The sequence below is a fragment of the Copadichromis virginalis genome, linkage group LG1, assembly GCF_057382275.1.
Source record: "Copadichromis virginalis isolate Kocher_CV1m ecotype Utaka linkage group LG1, C_Virginalis_male_GT1.1, whole genome shotgun sequence".
Lineage (NCBI taxonomy): Eukaryota > Metazoa > Chordata > Actinopteri > Cichliformes > Cichlidae > Copadichromis > Copadichromis virginalis.
In genome coordinates this window covers 39,182,021-39,209,852 of record NC_140618.1, presented here as the reverse complement: position 1 = coordinate 39,209,852, position 27,832 = coordinate 39,182,021, and the positions used below count along the sequence as shown (strand labels likewise).

The window sequence follows — 27,832 nt, the reverse complement described above, 5'->3', positions numbered from 1 at the left end:
GACGATCATAGGCAATTAGTGCAAAAACAGCCGGGAAGCATACATAAAGCAAAACGGCAAGCAGTACTCAGAGCTTGGGGAGATGAAGACGGCCTGGCGTACACACTGGCGCCATCTTGGATTCGCTACACTAATAAGATATTCTGTAAATGTAGCCATAAATGAAGCTCGCAGTCACTCAGGCTCATTGGTGGTATTCTTTACAGGCAGTCTTTTTCTCCCACTTTCAAAAAATGAATCTGTTCTTAAAGCCTATTGATGTAGCACCTTTCACCTTATCAACGGTAACACCTTAATATTCCCAGACAGTCCGTCCTGTTAACAATATATGGACCAAACAATTAACCAGTCAATCCTGAGACAGCAGTGCTATCATCTATGATGGTTTCAAACTGAGTTTCCTTATATTTCCCCAGACCATAAATCTTTATTTAAATGTCACCAAACCATTTAGCAGTTTCATGGAGTACTTTTAAAATAGTGTTCCAGCTTCTCCGTTTATGTCTGTCAGTTAGCTAGCTCAGCGGTCCCTAACCTTTTTTGCGCCACAGACAAGTTTATGTCCAACAACATTTTCAACATTTTCACGGACCGGCCTTTAAGGTGTCGCGGATAAATACAACAAAATATAACCAGTACTGGTACCAAAAAAAAGAAGATTTATTCATAACACACGGGAAAAGACCCAGGGAAACAGAGTTAACGATAAAAACGATTAAAAAAAATAACACTAAAAACCCTGAAAAACATAAATTTCACACCCGAGCCTCAACTCTCGCGGCCCGGTACCAAACGACTCACGAACCGGTACCGATCTGTGGCCTGGGGGTTGGGGACCGCTGAGCTAGCTAATAAAATCTGCTAGCAACAGTTTTTCAGATTACCACAAAAACAGGACTGAATCTGACAGCAAGTCGAACACAGTCAACATTTCCACCATTTCTACTCTCGACATGCAGAGTGGAGGATATAAAGTCTCTGGATAAGTACATTCTCCAAGTCCCTTAGGAGGACCAGTAGATCCTGATCTTGGTCGAGTCCAGATCGGGTGCCCAGGCCTGGGTATAGCAGCTCTTGACTGAAACCTCCTAGCAGCAGGCTGTGGAAGTCCTCCCTGTCCAGGAGCTGATCCATGTTCTGCAGGAAGAATCCTTCACAAAACCTGCAGAGTTCAGCTCCTCCATGGTGCTGCAAGTGCAGAAGCTGAGTCATTGTCTCTGCGATAATCCATTTTATATATGATGTTGATATAAGAAATTTTTCCTTGGAGATTTTTTTCGCAGCAACATTTATGCAAACAGTTGTTCCTTCTATTATGATCTTGAAATTCGAGTCACCATTAAAAAATACAATAATTTTTACACCTAAAAGAAAATAAGGCTTGAGTTTTTAGTTTCACAGCCTGAAGCATGAAGGTCTAAATAGAACATGGTCCAATCAATCAAATGTAATATGAGAAATCACAAATTCTGCCTATTCTTTATTTTCTCTGTAATCTAAAGTAATAAAGTGAGAGAAACAGTTTGTGGTGGAGTTTATACGAGTCCTATCATCAGGTTCTGTAACTGCCCATCAAAAGGCAACAATCCAAAACTTTACCTGAGTTATGTTTGATCAGTCTCCCCTTCAATTTCATCTTTTTTGGGATATTTAGATTTGCCGTGGCTACTACTACTGCTACTTTTCATGACAGTGCTTTCATATGCAGTCTATGGTTTGAATAAAAGCTGTGTCCCAGATATCTAACTGTCTTACATGTCAGCTTGTGTGTTTTTACCTTAGCAGCCTTGTATATGCTGACAGTATTGTCCAGAGTAAGGCTTTGCGACAGTGACATTTCACAGCGTCTTTGCAGACCTCGGAGCTGGTAGAAAGTGGCCACTGGCAACAGCTATGAGACAGATACCAAAGAGTAAACCATCAGTGTACTTTACACTATTTACAAAGCTGGATATGCACACACGAGTGGTGAATACACATTAAAATCATTTGTGGATGTGTACTTCTGCCATAGCAATAACCTGATGGTAAAAATGGTCTGTATTTGTATAGCGCTTAACTAGTCCCTAAGGACCCCAAAGCACTTTACACATCCAGTCATCCACCCATTCACATTGGTGATGGCAGCAACATTGTAGCTACAGCCACCCTGGGGCGCACTGACACCACCGGGCCCTCTGACCACCACCAGAAGGCAACAGGTGAAGTGTCTTGCCCAAGGACACACGACTGAGACTGTCGGAGCCAGGGCTCGAACCGGCAACCTTCCAATTACAAGGCGAACGCCCAAGTCTTGAGCCACGATTGCTGCTCCTGTCCAAAAAAAGCACGTTACCAAAAAGAAATGTTTGACTGATTTGCCAGCAGAAACAACAGAAAATAACAGATGCCGTCTAAAATATTTGCCCCGGTGACAGAAGTAAGTCATAAATAGTTTAAACCTACCTCACAGTCCGTGGCTTAAAGAGATTCATCTAATGAAACACAAACCAGTACAATCCACAGCAAGCTGGAAATCCTAAAAAAGGCCCAGACTGGAGCAGGCATTGACTCACAGTCTGTGGGACGTTTACCTTCAAGGCTTCAGAGGGAGACACAGACAGCCCCTCAGTTCCTCCACAGTACAGAGACTTCATCATCATCTGCAGGGAAACAAACAGCCTTCATCCACCTAAAGGTCTCAGTCACATCTGCACCGAAGCACAAGGAGTAAGCTAGTTCCTCACCTGGAAGGTGCCGTAGGTCATGTGATTGATGTGGACGATGTTATCGGGGGAATCTGCGAGCAGCTGGCGAAACCTGCCAGGACAGAACGCACATCAGGACACATTTCATTCTTTAAAAAGGCGGTGACATTCGAGGCCACTTGTTCACATAAACTTTCTAAATAAAGTGTAAGAGCTGTTCTGAAAGAATTAATGATCAATAATCACATTAAAATGGATACTTTCTCTCATTGGTTATCATAGCACACGGAAGCTCACTGAGGAATGCCTCCTATTAGTGGATGAAAGGTTCATTTCTAGGTAAGCAGTGCTCAGCGCCATTTGATAAAATGAACATTTAAAGTTTGGTTCTAAATCATGATGTGTCCGGGTGTGGTTGGTGGCTCGGCTGCAGGGGAGGAGTGGAGCAGCAGGTTCAGGGTGTGCTGTGTAGGTCTTCCCTATCTCAGTAGCAGCCGGGCCGGAGAGAGAGGAGCTGCTGGAGCAGCGTGCGCCGGAAAGTGCCACGAATAAAAAAAACGGATTGTATCAAAATAAAAGAAAAAGGCAAAAACACACCCACGGAGCCGTGTCGGGTCACTCAGTGAAGTTACACGTGCTATTTAAAAAATAATAATATTGGATCCATTTCACAATGTTGATATTTTGAAATTGATCTCACATATTGTGAGAAGAAACAATTAAGGTATAATTATTTTGTATTACTCAAAGGTTTCATGAAAATACAGTTTGGTGCAGGTTAAACTGCTTAGCGAGCAGTACTGTGGTGAAGCTTACGGCAGTGCAGTGTTAGAATCAAGGGCGGCAAGCAGCAACCACAAACAGGTCAGCTGATCACAGCCTGTATGCAAAGACAAAAAAACTGCTCAGGCGTATTTGTCTTATTTCTAAATTATTTTCTTCCCTCACACTGGTCCAACCTGCCAAATCCCACTTTACTGGATCTGAACACGCCTACTCCAATACATACGTACATCAGAATATTTAGTGTAGTGGACAGGTTCCTCTGTTATGAATCATACAAAGCTGCTTCACATCTTAGGTTAATTTCACACTGTCAGCACTTTATAGTGTGCTTAAGTGTTTTTGAGTCAGCAGCATGTTTGGAGAGTCTGTTGGGGGATTTCACTTATCATAACTCTTCTAGACGAGCTTTGCTTAAATAAGAGCTCAAAATAACTTTACACTAGAGCCATGTGCAGTCCCTCATGTCCTTCTCTGTCTGAATTAGAGCTGTAGAGTTAATCATATTAATAATATCTGCTCTCAGTGACATCATACAGATCCAAGAGTAGAAAAACTGTGAAATGTAGCGTTTAGAGGAGTCAAAAGCTTGAGCCGTTAGCTCACCCAGACTTCTTATTTACACATGTACCCTGACCTCATTATTGGAAATTTAACTACTTACAATTTACATGTTATGCAATTTCTCCAAGCATTGCGTGCACGAGCCTATATTCTTGCATTGTATAGTCCTTTTGCTACATGCCCTTAGACATTAATTTTGTTTGCATTGACTAGAACATGTCTGCAGCCTCTTATAGGTTAATAATAACAGGCAGCTAATGTCAGTCAGAGAAGAGAGATGATACCTGTCTGACGCAGACATCAGCAGCACTCGGTGTGCAAAGAATGGGCGCCCGTCCACCATGAATGTCACATCTGACATCTCTTTGTTGTTCAGAAAATGAATATCTGAGCAGAGACAACCATGTAATCCTTCATAAGTTGGTCAAATGTAACATGTTAAACATTGACACTGGCAGGAGGGGAGTGTTACCCAGCTGTGTGGACAGAGTGACGTCCAAAGGTGGGACCGGAGGAACGGGAGACGAGCCGTAGCAGAGAGAAAAGACAGTCGCCAGACGCTTTGTTACCACGTAGTCCTACATAGAATAAAACAGAACAGGAGATCATCGTAGCACTGACCTCTGCACATTCAGCAGCACACATCCACACACACAGTCCTTTATATATGCTGTATTATATAAGAAGACTGATGATCCAAACTCTGACTCCTCCAGTGGTGAAGCATCTGCGGGAAATTTTCCCCGAAGCATCCATCAGCATGTGAGAATGACACTGATGGATGTGTGAACGTGGCTCACACTAATGCCACTGCTGAGTGCTGTGATGAACTTTACTGAGAAATTACCAAAGAACAAACAAGTATGTAAATAAATGAGAAAATATTTTTATAATATGGTGTCATAGTTTGAACAGGTTTGAATTTCAGAATAGTCCCCAGTGCAGGTATAAATGTCCCCAAATGGTTGGCTCTGTGTACCTTTTCAAAAGTGTGGGAGTGGTCGGGAACTACGCTTCGTCACGTTCTGCAGCAGTATCATTGTGACACACAGTTTGTCTTTCATGCATGGGAGCAAAAAACCAACTGAACATCCGCCACCTTGTAGAGCTAGTAGATGTTTGTTGTACTGGGCACAGAGTGTGACACCACTCTCTAAAATCTGTTTAACAATAAAAATGTACCATCGCTATTTTTCAAGACAGGTCAGGAATCATCATTTCTGTTTCTTTTGTTTAGCTGCTCTGCCTCAAACCCTTTATCCGCATTTCCATGAAATTATGGAAAGACGGGAAAATCCACATAATCAGAGATGCAGAGGTGCTGAGTTGTACCTTGGTGGTCTCCAACATGCTGAACATGAGCGGGATGCCCGTGGAGAGAAGCCCGGGGCTGTAGTCCTCCGTCCTGATAGAGGTGAACTCTGTGAGGAGGGAAATGATGACATCGTCCCTACACAGCTGTTGGGCTCTGAGCAGAGACTCTAACCAGATGTGCAGCCTCCAGGGGACACCTGGAGAGATCAGCGAGAGGGAACCAGGGAACGTGTTTGAGGTCTTTGTGCAGTTGGAGCCAGAAGCAACAAGCTGTTAAACTACTCTGTTTTTCCCCGCCGCTCTCTGGATTGCTGCTCATCAAAGCCAAAGGAAATAGGAAGCTGCAGGCAGGTGATTGCAAATGTTCCTTTTATAAAGACGCTTTCAATGCAATATATGGAAAACCACCAAGTTTCCTGGCATCATACAAAGTTTGGATTTTGAATGCTTTTGTTAGTTCATTCAGTTTATTTCACTTTCATTTGTTGAAGCACACAAATACAAAGAGAACGTGCACACCTCATGGACAACAAAAGGGTTCAAATTTATATTGAAATTTGTGCTGTCAGCATTAAACGCGTTAACGAGCTAACCGTGCTAATGCGTTTAACGCTGACAGCACTAGCTGTCACATCCTCAACTTCTTTTACGTCTCTCAGTGATCTAGTATTTTTATATACACTCAACAAAAATATAAACGCAACACCTTTGTTACTGTTCCCATTCCCCATGGGATGGACGTAGAGACCTAAAATTCATTCCAGATACACAATATAACCATCCCTCCCAAACAGTGGTCACAAATCAGTCCAAATGTGTGGTAGTGGGCACATCTGCTATATTGAGATAATCCATCCCACCTCACAGGTGTGCCACATCAGGATGCTGATCTGACATCATGAGTAGTGCACAGGTGTACCTCAGACTGCCCACAACAAAAGGCCACCCTGGAATGTGCAGTTTTGTCTCACAGTAAAATGCCACAGATGCCACAAGCAATGAGGGAGCGTGCAATTGGCATGCTGACAGCAGGAATGTTGGCAGTAATACATCCAGCACCATCATTTTAAACACGGGGGCCCCGCAGGGATGTGTGCTGAGCCCCCTCCTCTTCACTCTGCTGACCCATGACTGCACTCCATCATATAGCTCCAACCTCTTCATCAAGTTTGCGGACGACACAACGGTGGTGGGTCTCATTAGCAACAGGGATGAGACCGACTACAGAAGTGAGGTGAGACGCCTGGCCACGTGGTGTGCTGACAACAATCTCTCTCTGAATGTGGAGAAGACGAAGGAGATTGTTGTGGACTTCAGGAGAATGCACACCCAACATGCTCCTCTGACCATTGACGGAGCGTCTGTGGAGAGAGTGAGCAGCACCAAGTTCTTGGGTGTGCACATCACAGAGGATCTCTCCTGGACGTACAACACCACAGCACTGGCCAAGAAATCACAGCAGCGTCTCTTCTTTCTCCGCAAACTAAGAAGAGCAGGAGCACCAGCCCCCATCATGTACACTTTCTACAGAGGCACCATCGAGAGCATCCTGTCGAGCTGCATCACTGTGTGGTTTGGAGCCTGCAATGCGTCCTGTCATAGAACCCTCCAACGCATAGTGAGAGCTGCAGAGAGGATCATTGGTGTCTCTCTCCCCTCCCTCCAGGACATTTACAGCACCCGTCTCACTAAAAAAGCCCTTTGCATAGCGGCTGATCCCACGCACCCAATGCAAAGCTTCTTCAAGCTGCTGCCGTCAGGGAGGAGACTGCGGAGTCTCCAGGCCAGGACCAGCAGACTGAAGGACAGCTCCATCCATCAGGCTGTCAGGAAGCTTAACTCCCTCCCGATTCTGCCCCCTCTCCCCTAGTAACGAAATTTCTATTCTCTGTATGTCCTGTACATGTGGCAGAATTGACAAATAAAGTTGACTTGACTTGACTTGACTTGAATGTCAACCAGATCTGTCGCCCGTGCATTGAATGTTCATTTCTCAACCATAAGCCGTCTCCACAGGCGTTTCAGAGAATATGGCAGCACATCCAACCGGCCTCACAACCGCAGACCTCGTGTAACCACACCAGCCCAGGACCTCCACATCCAGCAGGTTCACCTCCAAGATCGTCTGAGACCAGCCACCCAGACAGCTGCTGGAACAATTGGTTTGCACAACCAAACAATTTCTGCACAAACTGTCAGAAACCGTCTCAGGGACGCTCAACTGCATGCCCGTCGTCCTCATCGGGGTCTTGACCTGACTCCAGCTCGTCGCCGTAACAGACTTGTGTGGGCAAATGCTCACATTCGATGGCGTCTGGCACGTTGGAGAGGTGTGCGCTTCACGGATGAATCATGGTTCACATTGTTCAGGGCAGATGGCAGCTGAGAATGTCCCAGTTCTTGCATGGCCAGCATACTCACCGGACATGTCACCCATTGAGCATGTTCGGGATGTGCTTGACCGGCGTATACGACACCGTGTACCAGTTCCCACGAATATCCAACAACCTCGCACAGCCATTGAAGTGGAGTGGACCAACATTCCACAGGCCACAATTGACAATCTGATAGACTCCATGCGACGATGTGTTGCACTGCATGAGGCAAATGGTGGTCACACCAGATACTGACCGGTTCTGGGTCCCCAGACCCCCAATAGCGCAAAAAACTGCACATTCCAGGGTGGCCTTTTGTTGTGGGCAGTCTGAGGTACACCTGTGCACTACTCATGATGTCAGATCAGCATCCTGATGTGGCACACCTGTGAGGTGGGATGGATTATCTCAATATGGCAGATGTGCCCACTACCACACATTTGGACTGATTTGTGACCACTGTTTGGGAGGGATGGTTATATTGTGTATCTGGAATGAATTTTAGGTCTCTACGTCCATCCCATGGGGAATGGGAGCAGTAACAAAGGTGTTGCGTTTATATTTTTGTTGAGTGTATATAAAAATACTAGATCACAGTTTTAAACGCTCGCTGTTGAAACATGTTTTCTTTGTTTTCCAGATTGTTCTATATGTCGACACACCCTCCTGTCAGATTATAATAACTCTATCAAGCAGTGAACACTTGAGGTAGATTTTCATGTCCCAGCAATGAGCTTCATAAATACACCTCTGTGCCTGCTTCTTGGTACTGTGCTAGGGCTGCACACTAGGCTAATAGTTTCAATGTGTTCACTTCACTGGACGTGTGTTTTTTAATGAACTAATTTTTCAATCAATTTGATTTCATTCGAGCCAATTAAAGTAACAAATAAGGTGTAACTGGGCTCATTATGAAGCTCATGATGAAGCTCTGTCTGATATTCATGGATATTTTCATCCTGAGCTTTGTAATAAAGGACTGTAAATCTCACATTTTGCTCTCCTCTGATTTCTTCAGCATGAAATTTTGTTTTTATCTGTCACAAGTTTACAATTAATTACGCACATTTCAAAATTATACCTGGAGCCTGCAGTGCATATGTATTTACTTCTTAATTAAAAGTCGATTACCCCAGTTCAGAGTTCCTCAGTTTGACATCACGTGCTTACCCATGTCTCTGAGCTCCATGGTGACGTCCAGGTAGCCGTGCTCCGCGCTGTAGTAGGCTGCCTGCTGCAGGGCCTTCATCCTGTTCTTACACAAACTCGGAATAATGCTTGGGGAGTCAGGAGCTAGAGGCTGTGTTGAAAATTTTAGTTCCTCTTCCTCCTCATCCTCCACTCCTTCAGCCAGGATCTCTTCCAGAGAGAGGATGTCCTCCTTCCTGTGCTGTGGCTGCTGCAGAAGCCTCCTGAGGATGTTTCTGCAGGTGGAAAGGGCAAATGTGTTGCTATATATGTGTGAAAGAGCAAGGTAAAACAGGAACTGGAAAATGTGGAACTTTAAGTCTCACCTGTGCCCATGTGCTGCTGCATAGCTAAAGCAGTTCATGTCTTCATACAGCGGTGAATTCCCATGATGCACTTTGATCAGAGGGTCTGCTCCGTGAGCGAGCAGCAGGCTAACCATGTCGTAGTAACCTGAGAAGATCGGATGTTCTATTGGTGGATCCATTCGAAACATGTGACATGTGACATGTGTGACTCGTGGTCACATGGCCCCTCATAGAGCCTAAACTGGCAGCGCTGTCAGTATACAAGTCATTATTCTGCTAAAACATCTATTCATACAAATAGTTTTCACCAAACAGTCAACCACGCGAAAACCTCAAAATAGATGTTATATTGTAACCAGTTTTTATTTACACCATTGTAATTTATTCTTATTAACAATGTGTTTCTGATCAAAAAGGTCCACTTTGGTAAAGCTACAGTTTTGTCAGTTAACTTCAGATTACATACGCTAAAATGTTCAGCAGAATGATACCTGCTGCAGCAGCTAGCTGTAGTGGTGTCTCAGCTGAGCTCTCCTGACTGTCCAGCAAGGCTCCACCCTCCACGTCTGCACCGGCCTCCAAAAGCAGCTGCCAGCATGAGAAACACGATACTGTGAGAGACTCATTCAGTCAGACCACTGCAGCAATTAAAATGCTAATTTCAGTAGTCCAGTGAAATGTTTTTCTGCTGATGGAGTCTGTTTGAAGGACTCACCTGAGCCACGGACAGGTGACTGTGAAGCACAGCAAATGTTAAGGCCACCCAGTGCCGACTGCCTGGGTAAACAGACGGATGTCTGGCAGAGCTGCCAGGGACCTGAACATAAAGCACACACATACTTCACAACCTGTTGTTATGCAATGAGGTTTTACCTACACCACCATCACTCTTTACCTGCATGTCCAGGTGAGCTCCGGCTTCAATGAGCATCTGCACTAGTGCCTCATCTCCTGCTGCTGAGGCGTACATTAGAGGGCTCATTCCCTGCAAGAACACATAGTAGGTTTTGTTTCTTTTTATTTATGTACATAATTTAGATACAAAGTAATACAATGGAAAACACATCAGGAGACAGAGGAACAGAATGACATCCACCAGTGCAACTATGTACACATGATATGTAAGATGTATTTAAGATTTTTAAAATGTTAATGATTTTGCATCGTGAAAATAGATACAGTTGTATCTCATTATTTGTGCACAAAAGAAGAATCTACATTTTTACATTTGTAGATCGTAAATCAATGCAAGACAAAACAAACGGACTAATGCATCGTTTGGCTCGTAGAGTCAGCTAAAATGAGCAGATCACATATAAAAACACATAATCATTTTAATTTTGCAATAATGAGCACTGGACAATACATGTCATTACAGTAGATGTCTTTCTCAAAGGGCTGGAACTAACTTTAAGGAAGTGATACCGCCACTGTTATCTTCTTCCATCCATGTGCCGAGACAATGCAGAGCAGCTACCTAAACTCTGCTACGACAGAGGTCCATGATCCTATTATTACGGTTACTGTTATCTAGCATATGATAATGTGACTACTCTGAAGAAGAAGCCAACAAATCAGACACACTTCAAACTCTATAAATCTATAAAAAAGAGATCTGAGAGCTGAGACATCATCATGTCAGTGCAGTCAGACTGACAAAGAGTCACAGCTTTGTTGAACCAATTATTCCTTTAACCTTAACTAGCAATGACTTGATGAATTTCTTCGCAAATAAAATTGTAACCATTAGAAAACAAATTATTCATAGCTGTCCCACAGCTGCTGATATTAGACTCTGTCTCCTATGAATCTATCTGTATACTGACAAAGGTATCACATTTATCCAGCAGAGCTCTTCTGACCTTACTCTGATTGGAGTCTTCTCAGTAAATTTTTAAGCAGTTTTCTGAATTACATTTTAAACGTATAAACATCAACCTAGTATCTGTTCCAGTCACTGAAACACAGCTGCACTCACCTGATCGTCTATAGTGTTGACACCTTCAGCTCCTAGAAGCCGGGCGGCGTGGTGGAGCAGGTCTGCTCGGCCACACGAGAGCATCCTGAATCCTAAATCCAACTGGAATTTAGCCGAAGCAGCTTCTGCATCCAGACATTTAAACAACTGGAAACAGCACTCTGGCCTGCAGAGTAACACAGTAAAAAAACAGGTCATATCAATTTAACTCCTATCTGCACGGCATTTTTAGAGAACATCCACCTATTAGAGGACTAGATGCTGCTCATACTGATATCCATACAGCTTGTTTTGATATTCAGGGTTCCTGATTGGAGGCTCGATTTCCTTTTCTTTTTTGTGGTCACTAGGCAGTCTTTCTGTACCTGGAGGATCTAAGGCATCCTTTCAATACAGTCTAGTTGAGAAGGTTGAATAATGCCAGACAGGTTGGTAATCAGTCAACTCCAGCTTTGACAGTATACACGATCAGTGGTTTTATTCTTTGGTGTCCTACCTCAGCTGCCTGGGCTCACAGTCCAGTCCTGGCAAAAGCTGTCTGGCCGCCTGTCTGACATCATCACTATCAACCAATAGGCTACGGCGATGTTCAGCGTGCACCACGGCAACACGGATCCACTCCATGAGAGGAGGGAGGAGCAAGAATGGCCTGAAAAAAGTTTAACATAAGACAGTATAGAGATGGCCACACACACACACACACACACACACACACACACACACACACACACACACACACACACACAAACCTCTCTCTGCTCAGTGTCATGGTTGGAGGGTCAAGGTTGGGATTCTCCAGTGATTCCATCTGTGGGCTGGACAGGAAGTAGTAGAGTGTGCGGAGGGCATCTGGAGCCCAGGATACTGGCATTTGATTGGCTGAAGAAGAGTGGCTGATGGAGGCACTCGAGCTTCTTAGACGCTGCATGTGGTGCATTGCTCGACACACCAGATCACCTGCAAAAAGACGGGAACCATCATTTCCCACCACCACAGGCTGTCATATTTCAGAAATTTCAGAAAGTTTATAAACTTAATATATTTGTAGTTATGTCTGTTTTATGGACAAAGAAATAATGTAAAAAAAAAAGAAAAACAACAGCAATAATGAGGCTGAGATTATTTGCCATAAAGCTCATACAGTTACAATTTAATTTGCATTATTTTTCCCTCTGATCTGCCATTTACCTGCTGATCCAGTGTTTTTGAGTTATGAACCTTCCAGTTTTGTTGACATAGTGGATCACAGTGGGTCTGTAATAGTCAGAGTTCTGGAGTAACAGAGTACATGTACCAGCATAATGTATTTAAAAACACAAAATATGAGTAACTGTATTCTGTTACAGTTACCACTTAAATAAGTGATAATTAGAATACAGTTACTTTGTTAAATGCATTACATGGCGGTCATTTCCTGTTTCATATGTTAGCCCATCCCCTCTCTAATTGTGGTAATTCCACGCATTGCAGGAAGCCCAAACAAAACACGCAATAAGAGGCTCTAATGTAAGCGTCCTGTTAATGTTGGTGGCGTCAGTTACACAATGGACCCGGCGCCAGCACAACAGAGCCAGCAGTGCACAGGCAGGAATGCATTTCTTATTGACCGTGCAGCCAAGCTGCTCTCAGCGTCAAAAGACTCCAACCTAAAGAAACATCTGGAAATAAGTTCTTTTTAAAAGCTAACGTTAGCCTACTGCAGCTAGCTTGTTTTAGTTGTGGTAGCTACCTAGGTTATGTGCCAGATAATGAGGTGCGGTGGCCTGCAGGGTCTGAAAGTGCTCTTGTTATTTGGACACAAGCCACAGGTTATGGAACCAAGTGGAAACACTGTGTCCCAGGAGTCCGACGTCGGTCACAGTTTAAATAAACACACACAAAACACAGGAGCCTACTGTGCTGACTGACACAACACACACGTACTCAGCTCTCCAATGCTGCCAACGCAGGTGGCAAGGAGCGCCTGCTCCAACATCCGCAGCTCCAGCTGGATGTAGGCATCTTCCCTGCTCTCTGTGTATGGGCTGATGTGGGCTGGGAGTGACAGCTCACCTACAAAAACAAAGAACATTTATGAAGCTGTAAGTTTTTAGCCAAGTTTCCTGCATAAAGGTGGGAGTTGGTTTGTTGCATCACTTTGGCCTATGTACGTGGTTGGAGAAGGTTCTGTCTTCAGAAACTCTTTGCCAGTTTTAAACTCATCACTGCAACGTAGCATTACAAAAGTATCTCACAAACACACAGAACATCATGGATACAACAGTTCTGAATGCACTGCAGCACAAAAGCTCTCTCATGTTATTGACATGATGCACCACCACTTCAGGCCATCTGCTAGTACGATGCGATGCACTCACTCTCAAAGCCAAGCAGCCACTTTAGAAAAGCCCATACAGATATACGCCAACACACACACACACACACACACACACACACACACACACACACACACACACACACACACACACTCGTAGATCCCTGACCATTGTGTGCTTTTGAATCGGGGATTTGCTGACTCGTAATCTTACGCACAATGGAAGCCACATCACTGATGACAATCTGCAAAACCTAAAGCCCAACAGAATACAAATCCAGCTTTAGTGAGGCATTCACAGTGATCATGTATGGAGACATGAACATGACTGACCAGCCAGGACAGATGGGGATGGTGAAGTGGTTGTAACCACTGGAGCGTTTACAGGTACTTAGTTTTCAAGTTCAATTCAATTCAGTTTTATGTATATAGTGCCAAATCACAACAACAGTCACCTCTATATTGTAGAGTAGATTGTACAATAATTGTAAAAGCTAGCTAGAGTAAGCTAGCATTTTCTGCATCCTTACTATACTCCAGTGTTTTTAAAACTTAAGATCCAGCAGATTTCACAGTCAGAAGACAGACAGATCTTCATCCTCTTTGATGCCTTCCCTGCAGATGGCGGCCCCTCCCTGAACCTGGTTTTGCAAAAAGAGGTTTTGGGGGTCTTTTTCTCCCCACCGTTGCCAAGTCCTTGCTCACTGTGAATCATGTAATTCCACTGGTTCTCTCTATGGTCAGATCTTTAGCCTTGACATGACCATAAACCACAGGTGTCGAGGGCCGGTGTCCTGCAGGGTTTAGATGTGTCCCTGATCCAACACAGCTGATTCAAATGGCTAAATGACCTCCTCAACATGTGTTGAAGTTCTCCAGAGGCCTGGTAATGAACTCATCATTTGATTCAGGTATTTTCACCCAGGGTGAAATCTAAAACCTACAGGACACTTGAGGCAGTATACAGCTCAGTGTATTAGAAACAATATTCACCGTACGGTGTGGCCCAAACCTCATCCAACACCTCTGGGATATACCAATGTTAATCAGACTGTTTATCAGCCTGAGCTGATTCATTCCTCTCTACTGAAAAAACATCTCTGCTTTCTAAAACCAGGCCTGGCCAGAAATAAAGAAATCTTTGGTTAAAAAACGGACTTGTGTAGGTGATAATCGATGCTCATTACCCTGCTATGTTTACAGACAGGAGACAGGGTGAACAGGCATCTATTCACTGGTGCACAACAGGGGACCAGTCTGCAGTGGACAAAGCACAAATCACTGTTCTCTAATACCGACCCGTGTAGGACCGACCCCCCCTAAAGACACGCCTGAGCTCCTGTTCCCAACACTGCCCTGCTTACATCCAGAATCATGAGTGATTAAGTCATTTCCTTTGACGGTCTCCTTGTGTGTACCTGCGGCTCAGTGAAAACAGTGCTCAACAACCCTCGAGCCTGCAAGCACACACTGTGAGAAAGACTGAGTGTATGTGTGTGTGTGTCCCAAATGGAGAGAGAGGCTCAGTCCCCGGCCCCGAAAACAACAGCTCTTTTCTGCTGCATGGTATAATACTGCAAGTGTTTGGTTGAGACAACAGAACCAGAGAGTCAAAGGTTGTGTGCATGTTTCAGTGTGTGTTTGTGTGTAAGGGTTTAAGGTTACAATCTCAGTCCCGATCCAGACTAAACCAGGAGAGAAGGAAATACATTAAAAAGAAAGAAAACCTCTGCAGTGCTGTGAAAACGGGTCAGATAGTGACAACATGGAACATTTACATGCAGAAGGTTTTATTATTGCTACAAAAATAATTTAGAGTAAAGACTAGTAACAAGAGTAAGAGTAATGCTCATGGCATCAAAGCAATAGAAACTCAACAACATCCAACTGGAATCATGTAGGCAGACCTCTGTCACCTTCTCACTGTGTTTATTCACCACTCCCCATTTAGTCATGAGTTATTATTAATCTCTGGCTCTCTTTAACAGAGGGTCTTTATCCTGTCTTCCTTCTCTCACTCCAACCAATCGCAGCAGATGGCCCCGCCCCTCCCTTAGCCTGGTTCTGCAGGAGGTTTCTTCCTGTTAAAAGGGAGTTTTTCCTTCCCACCTGCGCCAAAGTGCTTGCTCATACGGGGTCACATGATTTTCAGGGTTTTGTCTGTTGTATTATTGTGTGATCTTTACCTTACAACATAAAGCACATTGAGGCAACTGTTGTTCTGATTTGAGAAAACGGGGAATCACAGATTGTTGCTAATCAAATAAATTAAGGCTTTTTTGAACTTCTGTTAAAGTCATTTATAACCTGTTGCTGTTCTAATATTTTGGGACTACATCACACTAGAGTAAAAATAGGATGTCAACTAGCTGGGAACAAAAGGTTACCTGGTGATCACATCTTCAACCAGCAAAACTGTGGATGCAGTCGAGCCTCTGCATCTAAAAACTGAGTCAGTAGTCTCGAATTCTTTCTAATGGTCATCAGGGTCAAGTTTAAGAAAATGATCTTATTAATCATTTTAAATAATTTATTGCATAAAGGCCTTCTTAAGTATATCTCCCTGTTCATACTTTGGTTAAAATAGATGATAAAGGCAGAGCATGCTTTTTGCGACTGACAAATTGTAACCAGACCATTAGGCATGCTTTGGATGTAAGATGCATCCCTCACTTATTTGGCTTTCATTCTACTAAGGACACGGCGTTTCATTTCTTCTGACTTTTCTCAATTTAATTAGCCAAAACCTGTACCCCAGTTTAAATAAAAGTTAATAACTAGCTGTGGTATCCATGGTGTCAGTGTCTCCACTATAGCACTGCCTTTTTTACCTTGACCTGTTGGTCAGAATATTAGAGAGATGGATGCTTAACCCAACAATATAGACAAGAGCCTGCAGCTACAGAAATATTATAACCATGAAAAAGGGATTTTTGAATTCACACAGTTCACCCAAAAGCACCAGTAAGTCACTTGTTTGTGTAGTATACAGTATGATAATACAGTACAGTACAATACAGTATGATCCTAAACAATCTCAGTGTTTTAAGCGGAGGTCAGAAGGTCAGTCAGAGCAGGGGTTAGCTCAGTGTTCATAACATCAAGGAACCTGAACAGACTGTTTAAAGTCAACTTATGGTAGAAACAATCCGTATCAGGGCTTTTATGATACGATCTCTGTTTCACATGGAGCCAACATGACAACACTAATGGAGCAAACATGAAGAAACATGAAGTGCCAAATGGCACAGAAACAGAGAATCCTGTGCTCCTACTTGGGTGGGATTAAATAAAGCCTCCGCTCAGAGAAATGTCAAACACACAGGCAGAAGATGTTGTTTTCGTCGTATAATCTGGTTAAAACCTGCAGGCCGCATGTCTGGAGCGATTCTGTGTTGGCTTGGGGCAATGAGCGCACAGAGCCAGGAATCAGCAGCCATGAGATGCTGTTAACAGCAGAGCAGAGCTCCAACATCCAAACGGCCTCCTGTCACAAAGAAGTTTACAGTTTGATTAAAGCTGGTCAGGACAGAGCCGTCCAATGTGCTCGACCTCTGGTTAACCATTTACTTTGGTGCAGTTGTCCATAAAATGCTCCTGCTGGAGCCTTCCTCTGTGGTGGAGCTCACAGATTGTATCCTCCTGCTAATACAACCCAAAGTAGCCAAGCCATTAAACATTAAACCACATTTTCCTTCTGTTTTATAGTTTCACATAAAGGCCAGATGGAGATGACATTAAGTGACATTTGGTAGCCAATGAGTGTTGGATTACTCCATGTAATCTGACCCAGCATCAGATACTGTCTCCAGCTGGCTGCATCCACTTCCTCCTCAGTCATAGCTGACACACACACACACACACACACACACACACACACACACACACACACACACACACACACACACACACACACACACACACACACACCAAGTTTACCAAACATTTCAAGTGTTCATTAGTAAACTTTTTTTTTGACTGTTTTATCCTTTACACTTAGTTTTCTTTTATGCTTTCATATGCAATTTCTTTTGCTTTTGTGTTTTAATGCCATTCAACTTGCTAGCTGTTTTGGTACCTTGCCATAGCCCTCATCCTTCCCTGTTACTTCATCCTATTCTCTTGCATGTTAAGCACTTTGGTACACCACTGTTTTTTTGTTTTTTTTGTTTTTTTGTGTCCCGTTTGGATCTTTAGCCATCAGAATTGTTGTCTTAAGGCCAAGAAAGATGCCAAGCGGATTTATTTTACCAAGTGGATCATCATGGCTGTGCCATATTGGTCCATTTGATTGACCTTTATTATAATTATGAATTTATTTTATTTTCAGTTGCTACAAACGGGACAGACATGACTGGGGGATAGGACAGGGAGAAAGAATGAAAGAAAGAGAGGGAGAGAAAGAAAACCAAAGGGGGGAAGAGACGGTGAGAAGGGGGGGAAGAAAGAAAAACAAACAAAACACCTGGATCACCTGTATGGAGGAAAAAAACAGAAGAGAAAGCAAACAACAAAGAGCAACATAATAAAAAAACAGCACCATCACAATAAACTAGCTAGCAGTAGATATCAGTAGATACTAAATAATAAACGATATTGTGCAGCACGCAAGATAGACAGCGCACAATGTGCTTTGAGGCAGCAGCCAAGAAAGCTGTAGTCCGCGTCTGTGAACACCCGTGTGTACACCTGTGTGCATACCTGTGTGGATCAGCATGCTTGTATTCCAAAGGTTTCTCCATGTAACGATCTGCTAGGGAGTGTGGGGGGGCCACAGCCCCGTCCACCAGGGTATGAAGCAGGTATGGAGGAGATCCAGGCCCCAGAGTACAAGGACCCGAGGAGGACCACCAAAAGGGGGGGAACCGTGCCACCCTCCTGGGAAGAGCTGAGGAGAGCCCCAAACGAGAGGTCACCCAGCAGCTACGGAGCAGAGGCCAGAGGGGGTTGCAGTGGCGTGCCCGTGGGTTCTGCCGGCAGCCAGCTGTGCCAGAGAGGACCGAGCTTCAGGCCCAGAGGCCTGAGGCCTGCGAGCATCCCACCCCCCCGAAGGGGCCCAGCCGGGCTACAGGCGCCAGGCCCCACCAATCGGCCACCAGGAGTGAGCTGGTACACCACTGGTTTTTAAATGTGCTATATAAATAAAGTTTGTTGTTGTTGTTGGATAATGCTTCAAAATATCTGCCCAAAGATAGCTCCCACGACCTTGCACAAAGGATTGTGACATCACTAATAGTACTGATTACAGTAATATTTGGTTGTTGAGATCCTGCCTGTAGAGCTGACACAGTAAATAAATCTAAGTCAGCTTTCACATAACCAAAGCGTTCTTCAGGTAAGCCATCTTTGTTGGTGACACGGCAAACACCATCATGACCGGGTGCGTCTGCTCTCTGAGCCATTACCAGTTTGCAGCAGAACAACTGTAACCACTGTATTTGCTGCAGAGTAATTCATCTGCGCCTCTTTTTCTGTTCTCTGTCATCCTGCTCATGACCCAGAAATCAGCCTCATCAGTGCATCGTGTTGAAGGACGTCAGAGTTATTCAAATATATTTGGAGGAAAGAGGAGAGTTACTGAAGGATGCTCAGGAGTAAAAATAGTTCACTGATTTTTTTAACCTACACAGAAGCAGATGAAAACTACAGATGTCACAAAGGAAGACAAAAAAAGCCTCATGTAAGGAGTTCGCTCTGAGCTGATCTGACAACCATGTGTGTTGCAGTGTTAGCCTAAATCTGCTTTCTGTTGTATTTATTATGAGCTGTGTCTGTGGATGCTATCAGCAAGCTGTCTGCAAACAAAGTGGAAATATTTGCTCAGGTTTCACTGCTTTTCTTGCCAGATCAGGAAGAACACTGTGGCTGTGTGTGTGTGTGTGTGTGTGCGTGCGTGCGTGCGTGCGTGCGTGCGTGCGTGCGCGCGTGTGTGTGTGTGTGTGTATGGGTCAGAGGCTAACAGCACTCATTCATTTACTTTCCCTGTTCGTCCTCATTTGAGGGTTGGGACCTGTAGTATCCCAGCGTGTTGCAGGCAGTTTGAACATATAAGGGAAACGATTCAATTCAGTGTCATTTATATAGTCCCAAATCACAACTCTGTTTCACCAGGTGTGGTCACTAGGTTCTGTAAGCATGCTGTTGTTGAGCCAATATTAAAAAGAGCGGTTTGGATCCAACACAGCTTAAGAATTATAGGCTTATCTCTAAGCTTTCATTATTGTCAAAAATTCTGGAAAAACTAGTTGCAGATCAACTTACCACTTTTTTTTAGAAAAACATGAAATTTATGACAAATTTCAGTCGGGTTTCCATAAAAGTCACTCAACAGAAACCGCAAAATTAAAGTCTCTAGTGACATTATGATGTCAGCTGACTCCGGAGCATCCTCAGTCATGGTTTTGTTGGACTTAACATCTGCCTTTGACACCGTTGACCATACCATCCTGATTAACAGGCTCCGGGACATAGTCGCTGTATCCGGTCTGGCTCTGGAGTGGTTTCAGTCACACCTCTCCAACAGATCTTTTAGTGTTTTTGCAAATCAGTTTATGTCACATTCTAAGGATCTGACATGTGGGGTACCACAGGGTTCAGTTCTGGGACCGATTCTTTTTCTCCTGTACATGTTACCTCTAGAACTTATAATCAGGCAGTTCCCTGAGGGGTCTTATCACTTCTATGCTGATGACATTCAACTCTACTGCTCTTTTAAGCCGATGGAAGTCCATAAACTGTCCTCTTTAATTAAATGTTTAGCTTCCCTTGAGCAGTGGCTTGGTGACAACTACTTACAGTTGAACTCTGAGAAGTCAGAAACATTAATTATTGCCCCCAACAACCAGATATCTCTAATCAAACAGCATCTTGGTTCTCTTGGCTCATCTGTTCACCCGAGCCTCAGGTACCTTTTTTTTTAAATTCTGCCATGTCCCCAAAACAACACTCTCGACAGTTCATTAGGAACTGCCTTTTCAGCTAAGAAACATCTCCAAACTGCAAACTTTGTCTAAATCTGAGTTAGAAATGGTTATTCATGCTTTTATTTCATCTCGCTCAGATTATTGTAACAGTCTGTATCTTTGTTTGAGCAAAAGGAATCTTGACCGTCTCCAGTTAGTCCAGAATGCTGCTGCAAGGCTTTTAACTAAGACACGAAAAATGGAGCACATTACACCAGTGTTACGCTCATTACACTGGATTCCAGTACATTTCAGAATTCATTTTAAGATAAGATAAGATAAGATAAGATAAGATAAGATAAGATAAGATAAGATAAGATAAGATAAGATAAGATAAGATAAGATAACCTTTATTAGTCCCACACGTGGGAAATTTGTTTTGTCACAGCAGGAAGTGGACAGTGCAAAAGTTATGACGCAAAAATTAGAATACAATAAGAATAAATACAGTACACAGCTGTACAGAATAGAATAAAATAATATACTATATACAGTAGAATAAAATAGAATAAAAATATACAATAAGATAAAAATAGAATACGAATGCTATATACAACTGAGTAAAAATACAACGATGCCAGAAAAGATTATTGCACTTAGTGTTATTGCACATGTGTGGATGTGTGTGTTTGTTCAGTTAAAGTCTTTGTTGTGGAGTCTGACAGCAGTGGGGAGGAAAGACCTGCGAAATCTCTCCGTCCCACACCGTGGGTGCCGCAGTCTCCCACTGAAGGAGCTGCTCAGTGCTGTCACAGTCTGCTGCATGGGGTGGGAGATGTTGTCCAACAGGGATGACAGCTTAGCCGCCATTCTCCTGTCACTCACCACCTCCACTGGGTCCAGAGGGCATCCTAGAACAGAGCTTTAAAATCTTGGTACTGATTTTTAAAGCTTTGAATTGTGATGCCTCTGCCCACATTTCTCAACATCAACCCCACACTCCCTCTCGCAGCCTGAGATCATCTAATCAAAGGCTGTTGGTAGTCCCACGAACTCGTTTTAAGACCAGAGGTGATAGATCTTTTAGAGCGGTGGCCCCCAGGTTGAGGAATGCTCTAACTCCATCATTGCGTTGCTTTAATTGTATTTATTCTTTTAAAAAGCAGCTTAAGACTCATTTATTTAGACTAGCTTTTAATTAGATTTCTGCTGTAAGTTTGATTGTGCTGTTTTTTTTAATGTATATCTGTTTTTATATTACTGTGAAGCACTTTGTGGTTTTTATCCTGTGAAGAGTGCTATATAAATACATTGAACTGAAGAGAACAACAGTTGCCTTGAGGCAAAGAGGTAAAGACCGGTGACGGTGGGAAAGAAAAACTCCCTTTTAACAGGAAGAAACCTGACAGAACCAGGCTCAGGTAAGGGTGACCATCCGCTTGGGATAAGGGGAGAAGAGTAGAGATTGTGGAGATACAGAAATAATTCTTTTATTGCTGCCATATAATCTGCATCATTATAATTGCATTAATAACATTCTTTACAGCATTATTTCATTTAATAATATTTCTTACAGTATTGATATTGCATTTGAGGACCCTTCCATTAAGTATTTTATACATACTGCATATCTGTGCTTATTTTGAGTTGATGTTCGGTTCATTAAGGGTCTTAAGCTTCACTGGCGTGACTGTCCAGGTGATACATGCTGAGGGAAACTAGAACATAGAAGGATAACTGCAATGCATGCTTACAACACATATAATCTAGGAATAGGCCTGAGCAGAGGCCCAAATGTTCCCAGCTTCTTGTTGCAAACCTGTTGCATTTTACTTTCTGGCAACAGATGACCAGAGTCAATAATTAGCCCCAGAGACCCTGAGGGCTTGAAGTTTATTACCTTGCATGGAAGGTGTTATAGAAAAGAGAAGTTCTATGTCTGCTTATAGCTATCAAAGATGTACAAGATGTACGATTAACTGTGACTAATGTCTGGAACCTATTTTAATCTGTCATTGACGCCATGGGGGGGGGGGGGGGGGGGGGGGGGGGGGGGGGTGTAACCCCACTGCTTTATAAGTGTCCACAACATGTATTTTGGTCAGAAGACATATGTTGATGTTTTCTCCGGGCTGTTAATAAACTCAACGTTTGATTGCACTTTTCTGGGGCCTCCGTGGTTTGCGACACTGCTCTACATTGATCGATTTCACGACAAGATGAATGATAACTAATGATGAAACGCAGGGTGGTGTATAAACACACAGTGGGTGAAAAAAAGGTAAGTGAAGAGAAAAAAAAGACAGTGCATCATGGGAAGCCCTCACCAGCCTTGGCACAACCAAGGGAGGATTCAGGGTCACCTGATCCAGCCCTAACTATATGCTTTATCAAAAGAAACAAAGTTCTAATCCAAATCTGTAAAAACGTAACCATCTGTCTCCCGAATTCAAACATGAAGCTGTCAAGCCTCAGTCCTAGCATTCATGTGGATCTTGCTTTAACATGTACCTCCCACTTAAAAGCTGCAGCCGATCAAGCACACCTAATGATGGCAACAACACTCTCCATCAGCAGCACCCTCCCACAGCAGGAGCAAGGCCACAAAGACTGCTCAAGAATACAATAAAGAGCCCAAGGAATTAATCTGCCCTTCAAACTCAAGGCCGAAAGCATCTTTTGTCAATTTTGTGACATAAGATTCATGCAAACTTTGCTCTGTAACACTTCCTCAGTTGCTCATTGTCCATGCTGTGATTATTCAAAGGCAAAATATGTTTAAGAAGAACAAAGCTGACCTCAGTGAGTCTAACAGACAGTGTTTCCTACTTACTACCCAAAATGCCTCTTTCCTGTCTGAAGGATTTTCTAATTGCTCTCTCTGTGGTGTTTGTAGACTTCTTAAGCTTCTGGTTCTTATTATCGGGACTCTGGAGAGTTCTCAGCAATTTAATGCCATCATCAACTCGTCTAATCTGTAACACTACCCAGTTCAACAGAGGACCGAGTAGGAAGTCAAGGTTTTTCCCCTCTGTAGTGAGGTCAGCCTGTGAAGATGTAGCCCACAACCGTCAGTCACAGATGCATGTATGCATGTATGCAAGTCCTGGCACTGTACTGAAGAAGAGTTTTTTTTCAAAGACTGATTGAAATAACAAAAGCTGGCAGGTTTTCATCCAGACATCTTCCTCTTTCTCACAAGCTGTGATGTGAAAGTGAAAGAAGAGGAAATATCACATATTATAAGATAAATGTGACAAAAATTTGGAAAGAGAAATCTCAGCAGAGCCTCAGACTAGCCTCAGACTAGCATGCTACAGCTGGACATAGTGTTGTTGTCTCTATATATGACATATATACAGTATATATATATGACTCCTATAACAGCAGAGGTCAAAAGAACACTGCTTCACTGTGACTGACAGTGAAGTAAGAGCTCCAAAACAAATAAGTCCTAATGGACAAATCGTTTTGTAACCAGATGAACATAATTATAATAAAAGTGAACATTAGATTGGAATGTTGCACAAAGAACACATTGTATCCACCGTATCAGAAAAAAAGGTGTCAGAACCTTTTTTGAACTTTCTGAAGCACCGTTTGTGGATCTGCTGGAAGGTAACTTGGATGAGTTGGTTGTTGTAAAGCTATTTCTTATTTTGGATTTTCTGTAGTTGTCATTTTTTAATCTAAGGTTCTTGACAGGGGAGAGAAAAACAGCCTGTACATGTGCATATAATACCTGCTTTAAACTTAAGCGATAAATTAATAACATTTGCATTTTGATCCTTTTTTGTCTTTTTATTTAGATCAGAATTTTTAAAGATCTATACTTTATTAAAAGTAAGCTTCAAAATCTCGTCATGAGGTCACTGAACTCACCACTGGCATTTTTGCCACATATGAGATGCTCGTAGACCTGCAGCAGCCCCCACAGCTCTGCGTCGTTGCTCACAGCTCCATCCAGCAGCTCGGTGGTCACCGGACCGCAGATGACCCCGTCGATCTGCCCTCCCTCCTCTTCCGCGGTCAGCCTCGCCGCCTGCAGCCCACGTCCTGCCACTTCCTCTGCCAAAGTTTCGACACAGGCTGTTAGGCACACTGCAGCGTACTCGTGCACACGAACCGACACCCGCGTCTCCACCATCCACCTAAAGAAACGGCCCGCGGAGAGCGTGAGGCCGCAGCGCGAGGACTTGCCGCGCTGACGCGCGGTGTTGCCTGAGTTCATGCAGTACAGGGACACCGCCTTCACAGCAGATGAGATGCACTTCTCTGCGAGACCCCAACTCAACACCAGCCTCACTGCGCTCTGCACTTCCAGCCGTGTGCACCGCCTGTGCAGCTCACTCAGCCGCTGAGCCTCCCGGGAGATGCGCACCAAAGCTCTCCGGAGCAGGACAGAGAGCCGGTGGACCGCTTCCCTCGTGTATGACGCACGCGTGCGGGCAACTTTACGCACAACTTCCAGCAGCTCCTGTTCGATCCAGGGATACTCCTCCAGCTCGGGCAGAAAGGGGCATTTCGTTAGGATATCTATCACGTCCTCCGGCAGCGTGCTCACAGTGTCCCAGCTACCGTTTCTGCTGTACAGGGAGCCGGTGTGCTGCCAGCAAGGACCCCGGTGAGGTGTGTTCAAATTTGGCTGCGAGTGCCCCGACCTGCCCGAGGACAGGCTGAGTGACGGGCAGTTCTCCCCCGCCATATAACCTGAGTCCAGGCACAGGCCCTCTAGGGTTTTAATCAACACATTGTTGGACATGATGTGGAGCTCTTTACGCACAATAAAGAACCCAGCTAGTGTTTACCATTCCAATTTTGAGCCCCAGTTTAAAGAAGAGAGGCTCCTACATCCAGTTGCCAGAAACACACAGCTGTAGGAGAGGCTGTACCAAACCTGACCGCAGTTTAAAGAGGGACGGAGTGTTTTACGCACAAGCGACCAATCAAACTCGAACTCACAGTACTGCCACAACATCCTTTTCACCCTGCTCGTCAGCACCTCCCTGCGGCTATAACTACGCGTGATTATCTGTGGGTGTGTTAAAGTCATTGGGAAAAAAAGTCTGTTGTATGATATTCACATTAAAAACTACGCTGGACTAGAACTCCTTTTCACCTCAGCTGTTTTTACTTTCCAAGTTGGAAAAGCCCAGATGAGACATATTTTGTTAAAAGCCAGCATGAACAACACGGAAGCTGAACTGTATTTTCAAAAATGTAATTAAATTTGTCCTCTGAGACAAGCAAAGACCTTATTCAAAGCTACGAAACCTGAGGCCTCTGATATGATGCAAGATTTCACCATATTCAGGTAAATTCATTGTTAACCACGAGCTTTCTATACAACGAATGTGGCTCTCTGGGGTACACCACCATTGTAACTTATGGTGCAATCAAACAACACCCTATAAGCAAGCACTTTGCAACAGTAAGAGAAAAATTCCCTTTTAACTGCAAAAACACAGGCTCAGGGAAGACCAGCCATCTGCCACGACTGGTTGGGAGTGAGAGGCAGGAAAAAAGACAACACGGAAGACAGCCGTCGATTAAAAAGAATGAATAATGATTAAAGTCTAAAAACACACGGAGAGTGAAAAGAGGAATGAAAAAGAAAAGCTCAGTGCATCATGGGAAGACCCCAGCAGCCTAGGCCTATTGCAGCGTGCCTAAGGGATGGCTCATGTGACCTGATCCTGCCCTAACGATATGCTCTAGCAGAAAGTTGAAGCCTAATCTTAGAAGCAGAGAGGGTGTCAAGCACCTTGAGGCGGCTGTTGTTGTGATTTGGTGCTGTATAAATAAAATAAAATAAAATTGAATTGTCTTTAATATCTTTTGTGGGCCTCTGCCATTAAGGATTTTTAAAAAATTTAAAATAATTATCCAGTCCAGCCCACATCATAGCTCTCAGCCAGTGAGACTTCAGAGCCTTGTTTCCCTCCTTCTTTCAAACAATAACCGAGGTACAAAGATTTGCCCCAGAGTAATTTGCCTTCACAGAATAAGTCAATAGAAGAGTTTTGCTGTCTGAGTTAAATATTTTGTTCAGTAGCATTAAATGTTGTTCTGAGGTCTAAGAGGACACACACAAAAATAAGCCCACTGTCAGAGGCCACAAGTCATTAGTAACCTTCACTTTACCTCACTTGGGATGACTGTTACTCAGGAACTAGACCGGGTCATCTACCAGTCGTACGTTTAGCGGTTTAATCTCTGGCTGCTCCAGTCTGCATGCCAAATATCCTGGGAATAACACCAAGTTGGTCTCTGATGCGCCATGGGAGCATGAATGTTAGATATGACGCAAGAAAAAAGAGCTCGTTTGAATAGGCGAATGAGGTATGTTGTTCCTGTTTCTCCTGAAGACCTTCTATGACTCTGTGGTGGCCTCAGCCATCTTTTACGGTGTGGTCTGCTGGGGCGGCAGCGTCTTTGCAGGGGACAGGAAGAGAACGAAGAGGCTGGAGGGCCAGCTCTGTTCTAGGACGCTCTCTGGACCCTGTGGAGGTGGTGAGTGACAGGAGAAGCTGTCATCGCTGTTGGTCAGCATCTCCCAGCCCATGCAGGAGACTCTGACATCACTGAGCAGCTCCTTCAGTGGCAGCTGCGGCACCCACGAGTGGGACGGAGAGACTCCGCAGGTCTTTCCTTCCTACTGCTGTCAGACTCCACAACATGGTCTCTGCAGAGGATCACACACGTGCAGACAGACACACACAACCATCCCATACACAACTGTAACTCTCGCCCTGTCTCCTTGTTTTGCAATGGCACTAAGAGCAATTTTCCCAGTGTAACAAAGTATTTTATTCTATTTGTACTTTTTCTATTGTATATGGTGTTCTGTCCGTTTTGTGTAGTATGTCATTCTGTTTATCTTATTCTATTGTTTTTTCTCTCTTGTACTTCCTGCTGTGACCAAAGATTTCCCACGTGTGGGACTATAAAGGTTTCTCTTTCTTTCCTTCTTTAAAGAGGCTTTGAGTGCTCAGGTACAGTAGAAAAGCACGATGTATAAAAACCAGTACATTTACTACTTTATTGTCTCTGCTTGCCTTACTGTAAAAGTCCCCGCAGACAAAGACAAAATAAAAACAGTGTTAGTGTCCAATGTTAACATTTATTTGTATGCTGTGTGTATTTATTGTATGTTAACTTTATGTTAGTACGACTCAACACACTGATGTTAGGTTGCCGACCGTGTTACCGGGGTAACGCGCGGGCGAAGAATCTCTTTTGAATAGTAGTTATTTTTTTAGGTTTAATAATACATGTTTGAATTCTCCTGCTGGTCTTTACCCAGCACCACCACATCGGTCATATCGTTGCCTCGTTCTGTCCCTTTCAGTTTAAAAACATCTTAGACCCATAATCTACTATTTCCCCGACATGATTTTTACTTTGCAAGAGTCAAGG

General features: G+C 43.7%; 1 protein-coding gene across 1 annotated transcript; it reads right to left on the bottom strand.

Moving 5' to 3' along the window:
• Positions 1 to 118: 118 nt before the first annotated feature.
• On the bottom strand, positions 119 to 25,335 carry LOC146719238 (ankyrin repeat and BTB/POZ domain-containing protein 2-like). The gene is made up of 17 exons (XM_085461963.1): positions 24,296 to 25,335; positions 13,121 to 13,249; positions 11,947 to 12,154; positions 11,694 to 11,846; positions 11,198 to 11,363; positions 10,115 to 10,204; positions 9,935 to 10,036; positions 9,711 to 9,807; positions 9,238 to 9,364; positions 8,894 to 9,147; positions 5,367 to 5,545; positions 4,507 to 4,612; positions 4,319 to 4,421; positions 2,727 to 2,799; positions 2,574 to 2,642; positions 1,778 to 1,891; positions 119 to 1,188 (listed from the first exon to the last, which is right to left on the bottom strand). Exons 1-17 carry the CDS (start codon positions 25,173 to 25,175, stop codon positions 943 to 945), a joined length of 3,096 nt encoding a protein of 1,031 aa, XP_085318089.1. The 5' UTR covers positions 25,176 to 25,335; the 3' UTR covers positions 119 to 942.
• Between the last annotated feature and the right edge of the window lie 2,497 nt (positions 25,336 to 27,832).